Source organism: Lissotriton vulgaris, chromosome 10, assembly GCF_964263255.1.
Source record: "Lissotriton vulgaris chromosome 10, aLisVul1.2, whole genome shotgun sequence".
Taxonomy (NCBI): domain Eukaryota; kingdom Metazoa; phylum Chordata; class Amphibia; order Caudata; family Salamandridae; genus Lissotriton; species Lissotriton vulgaris.
In genome coordinates this window covers 752,793,680-752,811,991 of record NC_141698.1, presented here as the reverse complement: position 1 = coordinate 752,811,991, position 18,312 = coordinate 752,793,680, and the positions used below count along the sequence as shown (strand labels likewise).

General features: G+C 43.1%; 1 protein-coding gene across 1 annotated transcript in view; it reads left to right on the top strand.

Moving 5' to 3' along the window:
- Positions 1–18,312, top strand: part of MYO3A (myosin IIIA) — a 1,386,887-nt gene that overhangs the window by 1,291,457 nt on the left and 77,118 nt on the right. The window contains exon 38 of the mRNA XM_086939966.1: positions 1,629–1,643. Within this exon, the coding sequence (XP_086796092.1) occupies positions 1,629–1,643 (15 nt within the window). The remainder of the gene's footprint in view (positions 1–1,628; positions 1,644–18,312) is intronic.

Sequence of the window (18,312 nt, the reverse complement as noted above, 5' to 3'; positions counted from 1 at the left end):
TTAACTATTTATCCATCTATTGCACTAGTACTCAGAGTTCCTTATCAAAAAACTTAGTGCGTGTGGAATCCCCTTAAAAGACATATTTTGCTTTCATTATTAAAATATCTATAGTTCAATGCTTACCGTATTGCTTCCCTTATTACAAATATATGTAGCTATATGTTTACCCAGTTTATCATTCTCATCTAGTTTTGCCCTTGAAATGTTGCCATGTCCATGCAAGCTCTGTTGTTATCTATTGCTTTTGCATAGTGTGTAATGGTCTTTTAACCTGGCGGTAGATTACAGATTCTCATTCAAGTTCTGACATTTAGGTTTGTTAAATCGATCATCTAAATACCTCTTGCGTGTCTCCCTTCCTGCATTGTGTGCATGTATAGTTCTGGGCATGCGAAATGTAATGCCTTAACTGCGGTGGGCATTCTAAAGGGTGGGCGGGGCTGTGTAGGCCGTTGGTCGTGCGCAGCACTGGGGAGGGAGTGCTCGCGACGGCCAACGGCAGCACGTAAAGGGTTAAAGATGGCCTCTCACGCCATTATTGTTTAAGCCCTGGGATCGTCTAACTCTTTAATTCTCTACAGTTGTAGTTTTGTCACTGCCTCCAAACCTACACCCCGCCACCACAAAGGAACTGGAGCAAGGTCACCGAGGAGTTCCTCTACTCCACCCTCAACCGCTATGCCCTCTCCACCCCGACCGGCACTAACTTTGCCGCCAAAGAACTACAAAAATGGATCACCATTTGCTCAGACAAACTCGCACCCCTCTGCAAACCCGACAGACAGTGCCCAAGGAAGCCCACCTGGTTCACCACCGACCTCCAAGAATCCAGACGCACCTGCAGAAGTCTCAAGAAGAATTGGAGGAACAGTAAATCTTCGGAAGACAGCACCACATACAAGAATGCCATGACAGAACACCACCAACTCATCAAATCAACCAAAAGGGCCTTCATCCAGAACAAGACCACCGCCAACTCCAGCAACTCGAAGGAACTCTTCAGCATCATCCAAGAATTCACTAACCCCCCCCCCCAGAGAAGTCATGGACATCACCCCCTCCCAGGTTAGTCCTTCTGAGAGAGTTACCTTCTCAGTCCAGGGCCAGAGTTTCATTTGCAGTGGAATGGGCCCGAGGAGCAGGGGAATGTCGCAGGTGTCTGGTAAAGTAGCGCCTAGGGCAGGCCAGGCATCCTGGATGGTCTTTGCAGAATCTCAAAGATCCTATCGGCGTTCAGATAGGTTTGGTCGGAGCTGCGCATTGACAGTCACTGTGGTGGTCAATGCTGCAGCACAAAGAGATGGTTCGCTGGAACTTTCAAGTGGTGGTTGCTACAGAAGGTCCAGTCTTTGCAATGAATGATCCTCTTGGCAAACTTCAGGGGAGCTCAACTGAGCCACACCAAGACTCCAGGACCTGAGGCGTACCACTCCAGCAGAGACCAGCAGGGCCCAGGCAGGTCCAGTCACAGGTCCAGGCAGCAGGTCAGCTGGACAGTTGCAGAGAACCTTTGGATCTTGTAATGTCCCTGTAGCTCCGAACAGGAGGTCAGCTGGCTGACCTTAGCAGTCACTTCAGCCAGGGATTAAGGGTGCAGTTCAACTCTTCCTTCTCAGCAAGCAGAGTAACAGGGCAGCAGAGTGGCAGTCCTTCTGGCAGCAAAGCATCACACCAGTCCTTCTGTAGCATCCACAGGCCCATGAGTGTAATGAAGAGTTGGTGTCTGAGGTCTACTATTTATACCTAGAGCCTCTTTTGAAGTGCTTCTAGAGGTTTCAAAGGGAAACCTCTAGAAGCTTTTCTAGAGGTTCCCCTTTGAAGTGCACGTTTCCTCTCTCTCTGCCCTAGCTCCAGACTAACTACAGAGGGTATGCACTCCTTTGTGTGAAGGTAGGGCACAACCTATTCAAGTGCAAGTGGGGGTGTACCTATCTCAGCTTTCCCATCCTCCCAGTGATGGCCCATCCAGGCACACCTAAGCTCTCTATTGTATGTGGCTGTCTAAGAGGACTACACAAAGACCAACTGCCCTATACATTCAGTCAGAGACAGGTGACAGGCACTAAATAGAAAGGCAGCAAAATGCCAACTTTCTAAAAGTTACATGTTCAAAATTGTAACGAAAAGTCCTACTTCACCATAAAAGAGGATTTTTCTTTACTATTCCAAAGACACCAAAGTGTTTCCCTGAAATTTGGTAACTCTAGTGTTGTCCTATGGGATAGTTAGGCCTAACAAGAGTGAAAAACAAATTGTACATTGTTTGATTATCAAGACATGTAAAACTTAAAAGTACATATCCTACTTTTTAAATACATTGCACCCTGCCCTGTGGGCTTTTTAGCTTCTACCCTTGAGGTGGCTTATATGTATTATAAGGGAACATTTGGGCTTCGAAAATGTTTTATTTTGCCAGGTCAAAATGACAGCTAAATACTCAGGCTACAATGGCAGGCCCCGGAGACAGGTTTGCACGACTACTTGAGAGGGTGAACCACAAGGGCTGCATACTCACTAGTACTTTAATTCACAAGTCGTGGGTACATGTAGTACCACTTTACTAGGGACTTACAAGTAAATTAAATATGCCAACTGGGTGTAAGCAAATTCGACAATCTTTAAAGTAGAGCGCATAAGCACTTTAGCACTGGCACAGAGTCCTAAGGCAAACAAAAATAGATTCAGTAAAAGTAGGAGAAAGGCAAAAGTCTGAGGATTACCCTGCAGAAAGGACCAATTCCAACACTACATTTGTGCTGACTCGAGTAGAAAAAGTAAATTTAACCCCTCTGAGTCCAGCACTTTCCACATACTGTTGCACTGTTTGAAGTGGGAATAGTAAATCTAACTTCTCTGAAGTCCACCACTTTCCCTACTGTTGTGCAGATTGGACTGCTACTGTTGTATACACTTTAGTGGGAGTAGTATATTTAATACTTCCAGACTCCAATACTATCCTAATATTAGTTAAATATATTTTTATAGCATTATTCCTTTCTTTTTTATTTTATTTTATTTGTTTTTAATTTGTATTTTTTGTAATTTGTGATTTTATTAAATGCTTATAAGATGTTTTAGTAAGTGTGTTTTTAGGGATTTTATTTTTTGATATTTTTTATGGACTAAATTAATATAAATTTTTTAATTGTATTTTTTATATTTTCTTATTTGTATGTCTATGTTGGTGTGTGTGTGTATGTGTGTACACATAAATATGTATGCATATATATATGCTTTTTATAGTAGTACATTTTGAATATTGCACAATGGAATTAATATTATGTAAAATATATATATATGTAATTGTTACGCTATATGTATATATATATATATGTGTGTCTATTATATGTATATATATGAATTAATAAAAACAAACGTGTATTTATATAGGCATATATTTATATATAGTATTAAATATTAGTGGTATTGATTTAATTTACATTATATTAATGCTATATATTATAATATTTAAGATGCACTATTTTGCACAACATATGTATATTAAAAAGTCTATATTTTTGTATACTTTTGGATGATATTAGTATCAACTATATTTTAGCAGATATTTCTGTCCTTACCATTATAAGGAAAGGAATGCTATATTGTGGTAAACAATAATTTTTACACTATTTCGTTGTCAATTATGTTTTTTACCATGCTATTGTGTCAGTGATCCCTGCATTAGCTGCTCTCTGAGGCACTTTTCACTGCTGGGAGACAAAAGCTTAGAAAGACCACCTTTTCAAAACTAAACTCTGTGAGAGATGGTCAAAGAAAAGATGCATGATTACAAATTGGCATCTACCATGGATATCGTAAACAAAATACAACAATGCCTACTGACCGGGTGAATGGGCTACCACAGCACAATGTCAGACACACAAGACATACAGAATATCCCAATGCCAGGTGTTTCAGTGGTAATGTATGTGCTTAATTCCAGTGTGTTTGTTATTTGCTTTGAGCCCTGAAGTTTCTGATTGTCATACATGAGTAGCTGATGTAGTTCTAGAGTTTTTTTTTTGCTTTTCTGGTACTTGTTGTTTTGTGTTTCGCATTATATATCCAGGACTACAGGTATCAGAATGCAAAGGAAATACCTGGATAAATGAATGACTCTTTCGTTACATAGGATGACACAAGGAAGGTGCCATCTATTGAGGTTGTCTGAGATAAACATTGAGGTTTGCTTTGTAACAAAGGAGAAAATCAAAACCAATTTTGTGTCTGGGAAGGAGAAATAGTTTGAAGGCATGATATCTGCCGAGTCTACCAATGTCCTGTGTTATACTTTAAGCTAGAACTGCCTTTTTAGCCGAAAGCATTTTTCGTACTAGAATTTTGAACATGCACTTGTAACACTAAAACTGAAACTATTAGTTCTAGAATGCAAAGTGCTGTTGACCAAAAAGCCAGGGATGAATATTTAGAAGTGGGCTGGTGGATAGACACACATTAGGAAATAAATGCATAGGTATGGGTAAATGGATAGGCTATTAGTCTAAAATCATGCACTCTTGTCAACTTGCCATTAGCTCATCCTTACACACATTCATTCATCACTCATACTTTTATTCACTCAGAAATGCATCTATCTCCATCAAAGCACTTGTCATTTGAGCAGGAATCATCCTGGGTGTACCCCCCTGACCCCCATTTACCCATCCATGCACTCGATTAGGGCCCGATTAAGACTTTTGGGCAGTACGGGTGGCCAGCCACTGCCACGCCCGCACCACCAAGAGTCACAGCTGCCTGCCCGATTACAAGTTTTTTGTTGGCAGACGGGCGGCATGGTGGTTCCCTCTGTGGTGCCCCATTAAAGGTGGTAGGGCCTTTAAAAAGGCACGGCAATGGGAATACCTCACAAGGTTCCTGCACGGTGTGGACTGTAATGTACATGCTGTTCAGGAATTGGTGTTCATGCATACTGGAGGGCACATGTTGTGCAACCCTGTGTGCATATACAGGGGCACAATGGGGCACTGTGGGGTCCCCTTTGTTTCCTCTCTGCCAGGGTCTGAAAACCCTGGTAGAGAGGAATTTTGTAATATGTTTGGCAGGTAAAATGAAGCCTCTGACTACAACGCCACCACCAGGGATTGGCGGTACCCTGGTGGCTGCGGTTCCAGGGCAGTCCAACCGCCCAAGTTGTAATGGGGCAGTCGGACCATCCATGCACCTCGTCACATGCCCAGTAATACATTCATTTACTCACGCATTCATCCATTTATTCAAGAATTGATTCCTGACATTCTGCCTTATGTACAGACACACCCACAAACTTCATGATTGGTGCAGAGGCAATTTTACTTCTGAAAGCAGGCACACCCATTTGGTTTGTTACCACTTGTAAAATGTGGCATTGATAAATGCAGCGAATCAATATCTGTTTCTGTCACAGCCTAATCGAGATCATTTTTAATAAGAGCTGTGTGTGAGAAATGGCAATCCTGGTTTAGCAATTGACTGCGTTGACAGTATCTTGCATCAAGAATGGTCATTGCTTCTTCAGATCATTTTTAATAAGAAAAACAATTGTCATTAGCTCAGCAGAGGTAGAAAGTGTTATATCATCTCATAAACCATTCAGATAAGTCAGTGAAATACTATATGCCTGGATTGAAAAGTAAAACCTAGTTGGGAAAACCTTCAATGTGCTGGTAAATTATAACAATTGATAAAAATATGCAAAGGAACAAAGCGCATAGAGTACTTTAAAGAAGCAAGTCAAAAACAAGTGAAATTTTCACAAAATGTCACTTTTAAAAAATTATTATTTTGCATCTGTCTGTCAATCAGTGGCGGCTCGCATGGGGCTTGCTGCAGGACGGTGGGGCAGGGAGGGACAGGGTGGAGGGCTAGTAAACTCGTACATACGACGGAACGGAGGAAAGTAATAATTACTTTCTTCCTTTCCGTCGTATGTCCGAGTTTACTGATCCTTTACCACAAACCAGATTGTAAACTTGGGGATTGTTGTCATTTCCAAATTTGCTAACGCTTCCCCTTTAACTTCAAGTGGTAACTCTCATTTGGTTTTCCTGTCTTGCAGCTATGCAGGTGACAATGTGCGCATGCGTGTGTGGTTATGCTTGTCTGTACTTAGGCCCGTTGAACCATCCTTTTGGTAGATTGTATTGTAATTGCACTTATGTAGCGCTTACTACCCCTGACGAGCCGTCAAAGCGCTTTTTCGGCGAGTAGCACGCTACTGACCCATAGAGGATTAATGTTGAATTAGTATAGTGAAACATGCAAGTACACTTTAACTGGTGTATTTATATAGCGCTTGTTACCCCTGATGGGGTGTTGAAGCACGCTACTCCATAAAGGATTAGTGGTGAATTAGTATGGTGAAATATGAAAGTAATTTCAGTGGTCGATATTAGTCTGTTATTTTGAGTGAGAAGGATAGCGGAGGGATAAAAGGGAAGAAAGGTTTGCATTCATATAGCACTAGTTACCCCTGATGGATGTTGAAGCGCTTTTCTGGCGGGTAGCGCGCCACCCCGGAACCCATAAAGGATTTGTGTTGGAAATTAGTATAGCAAAATATGAAGTAATTTGAGTAGTGGATATGTTATTCAGTTAATTGGGTAGAGAAGGGTAGGTGGCGGGATAGTGAAAGGAAAGAGGTTTGTATTTATATAGCGCTTGCTACCCCTGATGGGGTTTTGAAGCGCAAGTAGCACTCAATTCTGGAACCCATCAGGATTAGTGTTGAATTAGTATGATGAACCATGAAAGTAATTTAAGTGGTGGTAATGTTAGTCAGTTATTTGGATTGAGAAGTGTTCAGGAGGGGTAGAAAAGAGGGAAGAGTTTAGAAAGGTTTGTTTTGGGGTATCGGTATAGTAAAAGAGGTGTCAGATGATGCAATGAGGGGTAGTATAGGGGAGAGTCTAGAAAGGGTTATTTTGGGGATCATAGTAGTGGTATGGGGTTTGGGAAAAATGAGAGAGTGCATGTAGAGGTTATATTGATAGATGTATTGGATGAGAGATAGGGTAGTGCACTGGAAAGAGTACTAGAAAGAAGTTTGCGATGAGTCAGAAGGTTGGTCTAGAAGATATATTGAGCGAAGTATAGGCTGAGAGATAAGGAAATGCATTGGAAATGCAAAATTAGAAATGCAAAATTAGAAGAAGTATATTTCCATGAGTACATTGAAAGTATATAGATACATAAAGGAGGTATGTATATTGGGCAGTATTTCTGTCCCTAGTCCCAACCAGTCTTGAACAGGCTCAAACAGGAAACTGCCCTTGTCCTCTCCTCCCTTAGCCTCGACGCCCGGGCTGAGACGCCCTAAAGCCTGGCCTTTTTTATAGCCCTAGTAATCAGGTGACCCCTTCAGCCAGTGGGAACCCTAGCCCTAACACTATCCAATCACAACACTAACCCTAAAATCTAGAACCAATAGGAGACCAGGACCTTACAGCCCATCTTAGCCCTAGTCCAAGCACCCAATTAGTTCAAAAACCCTGACCTCTACATCCAATAAAGGCTCTAGCCCTATCAGTAGTCCCAAAACAAGTCCATGCAACCAATGGCACAGGTAGCCTTAGTCCCTACTTCCAATAGAAAGCCTAACCCTACTCTAAGTCCCACACCTAGTCCAGCAACCAATCACACCAGAAGCCCTAATCGCTACTTCCAATTAAAGGTCTAACCCTAGCCCTAGTCCCACCCTAATCCCAACAACCAATAACATAGGAAGCCCTAGTCCCTACTTCCAATAGAAATCCTAACCCTAGCCCTATTCCCAACCCCACAATGATTGAATCCCAGACCCAGAAACCAATCAGAACCCTCAAATACCCAAACAATGAGGACATTAACCCTAATCCAATAGAAACACCAGATACAACCACCAATCAGTGTAGGCATGTACCAACCACTAGCAGACCATAAAAGGTCCCAGCGATTCAGACAAAGTTTGTTGGCCAGGGAGTTGGAAACTGCTTCTCCTGTTCAGAATCTCCTAGGAGACAGACAGGCTCAATCCACACTTTGGACTTCAGCAGGTAAAGGGCCTCACTAACATGAAATCTAACAATACTGTTTGAATAAAGCTTTACTCCCTCCGCTGGCCAAAAAACGAAGTGCACAGGCCATGATGTAGAAAAATCCCTGTTGCTGGGGTCGGAGGCAGGGGGGCTGGTTTCACTGGCTTGTGAACACAAAATGGTGGCTGGGAGTGCAATGTTTTCGCATACAGGTCTTAGCACAGAGCAAAGGAGAAATTTGGAGGGAAAACAGAATTGTCACCAAGGAATGAGAGGGACAAACTACAGAGGTTGGACTGCAAATCCCACAAATCAACACACTAAATGGAGGCAATCATGGGCAGGGAAAGCCACAAATTTGAAACACAACACAGATGATAAAATATGCAATTACAGGCAGGCTAAAACTACAATTTTTAACTGTAACAACCACAGGCATAGACAGTAAACACAGAAAGGGAAAATCGTTTGTTAAACAACTTTTTGTCTTGGGAAGAGACAGCACTAGTCTGTCTCCTTACAACTTCCTGGACTCTGCTCAATGCAATCAGGGGCACATGTAGGCTGCAACTCACCCCCCACCCCCGTGCAGCTCTGGTGCACATGCCCTGTGCTTTCCTTTTGCAGATCACCCTATGCAGGGTGGTGACCAAACTGCAGCTAATTCAAAACGCTGCAGCAAGGCTACTAGCTGGCATTCCCAAGTTTCAATCCACCAGACATGCGATAAGGAACTACCACTGGTTAACGGTGAAAAATCGTATTAAATTCAAGACCTTGTGCCTCACATTTAAAGCTCTGAAAGGTCTTGGACCAGCATTTCTCAAACAGAAACTCCTCCACTACCAACCGAAAAGATCCCTACGATCGGAACAGAGACATCTACTGGTAGTGCCACGCACCAGTACGGTCAAATGGGGCGACAGATGTTTCACCAACTCTGCAGCCAGACTTTGGAACACGCTTCCAAACGAAATAAAACTGGCACCCTCCCTTCTCCAATTCAGAAAATTGATAAAAACTTGGTTATTTGACCAATAATCTGTTCAGGCCAACTCTTCTTAAATTAAGATACATGCTTAATCTGAGACTGCTAGCTAAGTCATAGCGCCAAGACACCCACGGGTATACGTTGCGCTTTATAAATTTTTAAAATAAATAAATAAATAAATAAATAAATAAATAAATATGCTCTTTCAGTGCACATCACCCACTGCTCTACTGTGGAACATCTCCATATGCCTGCTGCTAAACAGGTTTATGTATTAAAGAGAATATGTACCTTATTTAGACTTCTTGGAAATATGTATCAGTAATTGAGTTGGTCTACTTGTGCATGTGTGACCCAGTCACTTCTCTTTGACCCTAAAGACCTCGCAACAACCAGTCAATCAGAAACACTACAAATAGACCACAGTTTTGTTTTCTTTTTTTCTTTTTTCAGAAAATCTTACAATCTTTGTCGAAATTATGCATATTACATGAAATACACTTGAGTTGTTGTCTGTGTGAAAATTGTACATGAGATATTTTCTCTGAAACAAAAGTCATGCGAGATAACTTCTCAATGCAGTTTCTAAAGTAACGCGGAAAACGTTGCTGGTCAGTGGTCACCGCCTGCTGCCCCACCACACGTCTATATTCACAATTCCTGCGACACATTTTCAGTTGAATGAATCTTCCGTGGGAGAAAAATTACATTATAATACATAATTGGTAGAAAACAAAAACATTCGCAGAAAACACCTAGCCCAATAATGGGTACTTATGCGAGTGATGCTTGTCGTGTAATATATTTTCCAGGCCTAATTGCAATTGCCAGTGGTACGAACTACTCCTCGATGTGTGTGTCATCTACACATAACATGACATAATGTAAAGGCCCTTCACCCATGTCACATTCCCCTACAGGTTAATTACATTGGCACACCAGAAAACACTGGCCTTGTTCATTTCTAAAACATCAAGGGGCAGATTTACAAGCCCCCCCATGCCACCACCACGTCACTTTTCATGATGTACTGGTGGCGTAGGGGGCTCCTCCTTATTCACAAGGAGAGGAAAAGCCACCCTGCGTGACTTTTCCTCTCCTTGTAAATGCGGCCCCTTCACATGCAGCACTGTGCGTGGAAGGGGCGTTCCATGGATGTTGCTGTCGGTGTTCCCACACAACACCCATAGAACTAAACACCTCCAGATTTACGAGAAATCGCAAATCTGGAGATGCGTGTCAATGCTACGCGACCCTAGAGGTGGCGTAGGGAGGCGCAACGAGGAGAAATGTTTTCATTTCTCCTAGTTTTTCCTCTTTTAATGCATGCTGCATTCTACAGCACGCATTGAAAGAGGAAAAATCTTCGTGATTTTTTGTGCAAGAAGGTGCCCCTCCCTGCACAAAAACAATCTCCCCATGGCGCAGGCATCTTTGCACCATGGTGCAAGGGTGCCTGCGCCAGCGCTTGGCTGCAGTTTGAGTACCAGGCCAGGGGAAGCACAGAGATGTAACATATTCTTGTAAATATGTCGCACCTCTGTGCTTTCCAAACTAACGCAGCACGGCGCAGCAAAATCACTTGCTGCAACGTGCTGCGTTACTTTGTTGTAAATCTGCCTCCAAGCTTTCAAGTTTATTTTCTTTTGCACAGCTAATTAAAGCCATTACAAATTGAAAAAAGATATAAAACAAACACTGGTAAGTATTACACCAATTACTGTCATAAAATATAATTCAGTGAAAAGTTTACACCCAAACAAGCAATTCGTAAAACCGCGATCTTTCTTTTCAGGAATCGAAGTTGGAACAGTGACTGGTGTTTTTCTAAGGATTTCTTTAACTGATGAATTATGTTAAAGACAAGCCTCCCGTGGCGAGAAATCACTTGCCCTAATTGAAAAAGGTTGGCTCATGCATATTCACAACTAGGGCTGCAGGCAATGGCTTGCGCTGGGATGACACAGTGCAGTTTCAATGAGAACATGGCCATTGCAATATGTTCCTATGATGTCTTAAGTCTAATCACTTCAATAAAGTAGGGGCGTTTTTGTGTGTGTGGCATGAATGTTCAGGACGTCATGCATTTGAATTGAAATGCTCTCATTACAGTGTTTACTGAGCTGCACGATTGGTTTCTCATTCTGTTTTTCTTTGTCTCCTCTTTTATATTCTAAAACGAAAGCAAATTACACAGATTTAATTTAGATATAAATAGCTTGAAATGTTGTTTTCCAATTACGAGAAAGAGAATATTAACTTTCGATGTATTTGTCTCTTAATTTATATAGCAACTCGTTACATGTTGAGATTGCGTGTAATTCTAATTGTTGCTGCAGCGAAAATGAGCTTTAAAGCACCTCCATCTCGGCAGCGAACAGCCCGGTTACACTTTTCAGAGTCTTGCCAATCTGTGGAATAAATTAAGTGTTTACTGAAGAAGGATACATTAACCCATCAGAAAAGAGAATTCATGGGTTTAGCTCTTTCTGAAGACTAGCGTGTTTCCTTTAGCAAATAGAAATTTGGTAGGTTCTAAGTCTCACCCCATGCTGGTGGTATATGTATTCAATTTTAGGTGGAGCATTCGAGACCTCTTGTGTATACTTATATATATTTATATGTGGGCTTACAGCTCATCCCACCCACTGCTTTCATTTGTCAGTTTCAGTGTCCTTTAAAAATACTTGCTTGCTGGTTCTCAATCCGTCCCCTTCTCCCTCCTGTTTTTCCTTCATTTCCTCCCACCGGAGCAGGGATCAACTACTGTATAGTCACGCTCATTTGGGGTATATTTTGTCTTTGTTTCCTGTACTCCTGTCCCACACCCCTCCCGTGATGTCTCCCATCTCTTCCCATGTGCTGCATGCCTGCCCCCACCTTCCCCAGTGTCGCTTTGTGTTTAGTCCATAAAATTCTTATTCATCTCACTGTTGTCCATGTCTCCATGTGGCTCTTTGGCTTTTCAGTGAAAACAAATACTGTTCCACTGAATTCAGGGACATGTAGTTCTTTTTACCATTAAAATGCTGTAGGCACACCAATAGCATGAGTTGTAGGCACTACATATCCCATCATGCCAAGCGCTTTCTCACCACATTGATGTCATCACCATGGGAGGAGGATCACAGAAGAGGTGGCTGGGGCCCAGGACAGCAGCAGGGTAACGCCGGCTCGGATGACCCTTGCTTCATCAGGTGCTTCTGCCCTCATTATCCTCCTCTTGCTGCCTTAGTGAGATCTTACAGGCTTGCATGTTTGTCCAGGAAAAAACCTAGGGACTTGGCATATTCCACATTAGTGGGCTCCAGCCATTCCGAGCCTCTGTTGGACACCTGCGACCAACATGTTTTCTTTATGGGTTACCCTGCCCAAACTACTCCCTCCGCTCCGGGACTTCTCCCCACTCCACCATACCCACCAAGATGTCTGGCTCTGGCTGCAGCTCAAGATCAAGCGATCACATACATCACATCATTCCAGTGATTGTATTTTTGGTTTGGTTAGCATGCCAGGTTTTGCAAAGACATCCTGTGCCATAGGCACTCCCCAACTTTTTGCTGACTGACTGGTAATTGACTCTAACTGACCCTGGGCTCTCCCTAACCAGGCCCAGGGCCAGTGCTATGCTGAGAGAGACACATTAGAATACAGTTAATACACCTACATACACAAGGGTACACAATGGTATGGTGGGGTACCCCTGCGATTGGCATGACCTCCTCTACAGGCCCCTAGTATATAGCAGGGCAGAGGGATTGATACTACCCAGAAGTCCCTAGTGCCCTAGGGCATGGCAGTTTAGAGGCCAGTATCTCTTTTTGCACTTGAATGTGTGCACTGCTGAAGCCTAAGGTCAGTTTAAAAACAGCCCTGGATGCTTTTAAAAAGTAAATTGTTCCCAAACTCGAGTTTGGTTTTTGTGGCACTTAAAAATGGATAACCTACAATGTTTTGGCATATTAGGGACCCCCAGGGTCTCCCCTAGTTATCCCAAGGGCGGAGGGTCAGGTATTTATAAGGTACACCCTTATAAAATGAGTTTTTATATGTCTGGGTAAAGTGAAATTTCACATTTCACTCCCCACATTGTGGTAAAGTGCTGCTCCAATTGGACTTTAATGCTAGGTGCACTGTGGAGGGAGGATCTGCAATATTTCTACAGATTCAGAACCCCTTGAGTCTCCCCTAGTTGCACATGGAGTGGAGTCCAATAGATATAAGTACATTACTTATAAAATATGTTTTCGTAAGTCCTGTTGCTGATAAAATGGCCCGTCATTTTTTCCATTGCAAATCCCCTGCTACATAAGTTAACATGATAGGAAGTTATTGATTAATAACCCTTGATAGGAGAGGGTAGAAATGACATTCAAAGACTTCCCAGAATGGTATTATTAAATCCAACAATATCATATTGTTAAATTTCTCCTAAAGTGTTCATACAAGAAGTTAAAAGACTTTCTTGTTTGTAAGTCTAAATTCAGCCTTCCAGTGGTCTGCCCTGATTGGTCAGAGTTTAGGGGATTAGCCAGGCTGCCTTGTAGAGGTGATAAAGAGCCCCTGGGGTTGACTAGCTCTGCTGGCTGGGCAGTGTGCTGTTCCATAGGAATGCCTGGCTATGGGGAGGAGTCGTAAACTATGTTCTTCAAAGAGGACAGCAGAGAACAGTGTCATTTGACAACTCTGAACTTCTCACCTTAGGCAGATGGCAGGATAAAGGAAGGTATGAGCAGATGCAGGGGGGAGAGTCTAAGTAAATTAGCCATCCTAGGGGTGTGTTTAGCCATCTCTTACCTCCTTGCTGGAAATCAGCCATTATGGATTTGGAAGATTTGATGCACTCTTTGAAAAAAATAAATGCCACACTCTACAGGATGTGGTCATATCTTGGAGGAATTACCCTACCCCCATTGGTCAGAGGTGACCTCCTGCTTGACCCAGAAGCCCTCCCGATCTGCTGCTTGAAACTTACTGAAGCAAGAAGTGCCCTGTTGAGAAGTTTTGCTGTGCAAAGTTTTCTGAAGACTGCACCATATGAAACTACAGCCCAGTGGATTATCTTGCTGACCAAGAACTAAAGAGTGAACTCCCTGAAAGCTACAGATTAAAAGAGCTCATCTGGAACATCACCAACTAAATCTGTACCCTGGAGAACCACCAGTGGATTTGCAAGGGCTTTGTACCAGTGGATTGTTGGAATTGAAGTCCTCAACTTTCAAGGACCATAGTGGAGCTTTCAGACCCTTGGATTGAGTTTGAGACACTTTGGGACCCCTTGAGGAACTTCAGGAAGAAGTTCAAGAAGTTTGGAGAACTTTTGGGCAACTTTGAAAAAAAGCTCCATAGAGGGACCGGCGCAACCTGGCCAGCCAGGCCGCCTGCCTTCAACCGCGGGCCGGCTAAGCCAACCAGGTTCGTCCCGTTAAAAGCTCCGTCACTCCAACTTCCAGAGATTGACCGGAAATGGAAGAAATCTGAAGCCAGTAAACACTCCCCTGATTCAGATACATGAGGAGCATGGAGAGACCCCGCGAGAAAAAGCTCCAGAAAAGTTTCTAAGTCCGCTCGTAGAAAAGTTGACAGGGAGCAACTGCGAACGCCAAGCTGCCTGCCTTCCATCGTGTGCCAGCCTAGATTCCTGGGTTGCCCTTCTGAAGTGATCTAAAAAAATGTTCTATGTCCGCTCCAGCAAAGTTGACCAGGACCTCATCACAAGTCAATCCGGTGAACCCTCACTAATCCAAACTGGCTGGGAGCTTCGAGGGGCCTAGAGGAGAAAAGGTCCAGAAAAGTTTCTGAGTGTGAAGGTAGAAACTGAGACCGGGACCTGCGGCGAACTGTAGCCGCTCCATTGCGCCCGGCCTGAAACTTTGACTTTGGCCCGGTCTATTGCAAGCAGGTATCACAATATGGTGCTATAATCTTCTAAGTACTATATTTTATTACATCATTGAAAATGCATATCTCCAATTCCCTACACTGGATTTTTGTCGCTTTGGTGCCATTTTAAAGTTAAAAATATTTCCTATTCTTATAAATTGGTGTTGAATTTTTATTATGTGTTGTGTCCTAATTATTTACTGAATTGGTGTTTCTAAATGCTTTACGTACCTGTCTTTGAAGTTAAGCCTTTCTGCTCACAGCCACGTTACCAAGGGTTGAGCAGAGGATAATTTTCTAAGACCTATGCTGAGTCCTACCATGTGTTAGTGGCCTTATTGCCAGTACCAGACCTACATTTGCCTCTACCAATAACCCACTTTCCAACACCAGGCCATGTGACATTGGGATAACAAACTCAAATCAGAAACTTTTCTTTGTCTTTTTATTATTTTATAAAGCCACAGAGTGATTTGGGGACTGTAAGTGAAATATTAGTTTGTCATACCTTTTTTCCTATTTTTAGTCGGGTTGTTTTTTTAATGCAACACTGCACGTCCACAGAAATCATTTAAATTCACTGTCATTGTTATATTAACTTGGTAGCTTACTTTTTAACCTTAATTGTATGCTTATTCAGAAACATTAATCTGGCTTCTCCAACCTTTTCATTTTTCCCCATCACACACTATATTGGGTATCTTGGACACTTGATTTATGCATTGTGGCTCAGTGCTGCAACTCAGGGATTGCCATTGGCATTCATCTTATCACTTAAATCGTTCTTGTGGACAAACAGATGACAGAACATCCCATGGGAATTTGCTTCCTTCACTCACAGTGCCATTCTTCACTGTGCGCCCTCTAAATATCGACAGCAATTCTCAGGTTCTGCTTTCCATCATAGCGTTTAGTGAGTATGTGTTTGCCAACCGGATCATACCACTTCCTCTCTGGGGGTAGTTTGTACAGTATTACTCCTACACCTAAACTTGGCAGTGGTCGGATTAAGAATAGTCTTGCACCCCGTGCCCTGTGCTCTTTATGGAAGGTTGCTACAGGCCCTTTGGGCTCCTCCAGCGGCATTGGTTTGCTTTGCCCTTGTTTCTTCAGTTCGTACCCAAATTATGCTGTGTCATAGTGTTGCTCACCATCACCACTTAGGCTTCTGATGCAGTTTTGTATCAGACTACTCTTACCATAATATTCTACAACATTAAATATGCCGCTGTACAGTTTAGTACGTGGTATATTGCAGTGCATGTTTGAAAATCCAGTTCTTCTAAGTACCCAAATGTATATATTCAAAAGATGTTCCTAGTACCATCAGATTGTAACAGTTGCTTTGTGGCAGAGGGTTCAGGCCTTTAGGGTAGCTTTGAGCTTTACACATAGGTGTCAGATGTTCACATGCTACTCATCCTCTTGGGTGTGTATCACACCTCACACCCTGCTCACTCACATTTTCTTTCAAGCATTCCACGTCAAACACCCACGACTCATCACAACAGAATATGCACCACATGAATGTGTGACTTGAGCCCTTCACAATTGCAAAGGAGTGATCTTTCAGGACAGATTCCAACCACCATGAGGAGTACTTATCTCTGCATGTCCATTAATCTTAATATTTATAATGGATAAGGATATGATGGGAGAAAGAGGTTAAGAAAACATAAATAAATAACACAGTTGTATCGGAATAGGAGTTGACATTTTGAGTGCAATCGATAATTATTACATATTGACTTGGCTTGACAATTCGGGCTGGACTGTTCCCATGAGAACTGCAGAGGCCTGGGATCACCCCAGGTCTGTGAGACGCTCTGCCAAGTCTCCAAGGTTTCAGCTGTTGCTTTGAATTTAAATCTGTGTGTCAAACAAACAATTGTATTTATATGCGTAAAAACTACTCATGCATTCTCATACCTTTGACAAAAGCAAATTGTATTAAAGCATTTCTTATGTCAAATGCAATTTGAAACAAAAGAACATTATTTAACAAACAGTTAGTTGCCTGTTCACTGCTATTACATGACAACAATATGTACATCATATATTCAATAAAGTTTTAGCGTAACAAAAAAAGCCCAATGCATTTCGGGTTTTCTAAAAACCCTTCGTCAGGGTTGTAATTCCAATCTGAATATTTCAAGTAATTGCGTGATGTCGTTCCTTCAGGAGAATGCTTCAACGTAAACAAAAGAGAACAGTGCCATGACGTATCCATATAACAGACCAATATCAGGTACATACCATAAATTACAGATAGGATTTGCACATGCCGAGAACAAGAAATGAAAGTCCCAGTTATAGTTATGACACCGCGTGAGGATAAAACATGCCTCAAAGCTCGTTGGGGGATTTACAAGCCTGGTCCTACCTGTGGGGACCCAAGGACGCCTTGCTCTCCTGCTCCGCTCTCCCCCGCCGCCGCTCCTGACACCGCGGCCGCCGAGAGGGGGGAGCGCATCCGGCACTACACTTCCCAGCGTCCCCTGCTGGCACACGGGGACGCCGACAGCCGCGTCAGACTCCCGCGCCCGGAGGCGCATAAGAGCGAGCTGCTCCTCCCGCCTCGCAGGATGTGCGCGGGCGACGCCGGGCTGAGCCCAGCCAGAGGGCGGGCCATCTGTGGCGATCAGGGGCCAGCAGAGGTCGGGTCGGGCCACCCCACCAAAACCTGCCATGGGGAAGCAAAACAGACTTGCCGGGCGGCCAGGAAGGTAAGGTCGCCAAGATTCCTCGAAAATCTGAATCTATTATCTAACATTTGACTTCTGCGGTGGGGGTTTTTACCAAGGAAATAGCCCATGCTGGCCTTGAACCCACTAATATTAACTCAGTTATAGACCCCGCACCCATCCCTGAACATACACAGTGTATACCATTGGAACCTATTGTCACCATAAACACTCCCTGCCCAGCAACCCTGCTGACTGCCCCTCTAAGTCCCTCACTCCCACACCCTCCTAGAAAGGTCACAGCCCCATTGGCCACCTCGCTCATGACCACGGGGCAGACGAAGATCTCATGCAAAGGGTGCTAAGAGGAGAATTGTCCAAGGGAAATCTACCCACCAAGCTGCTACCCTAAAGGACCATGTTTGTGACATTGTGGAAGAACTGTTCACTAAAAGACTTGAACCAGCTCTAGAAGCAGTAGCTAAGGACATAGTGGACACTTCAAATGAATGCGTAGCGGGTCTATTAGCTAAATGTAAGAAAATTGATTCCCTTCTCAAGCAATACTCATGCCATAATGAGAAGTTGGTTAACCGCCCACCTGGTAATACTAGCGACCCAGGTGGCAACAATGTAGTCAATCATAGGGAAGTTTTATGTGAGAGCACTCAGGTTCATGGGGGCACTGTGGAGGGGCCCGGACACACTAGGCCTGGTTTAAACATCAATAATTAAGTAT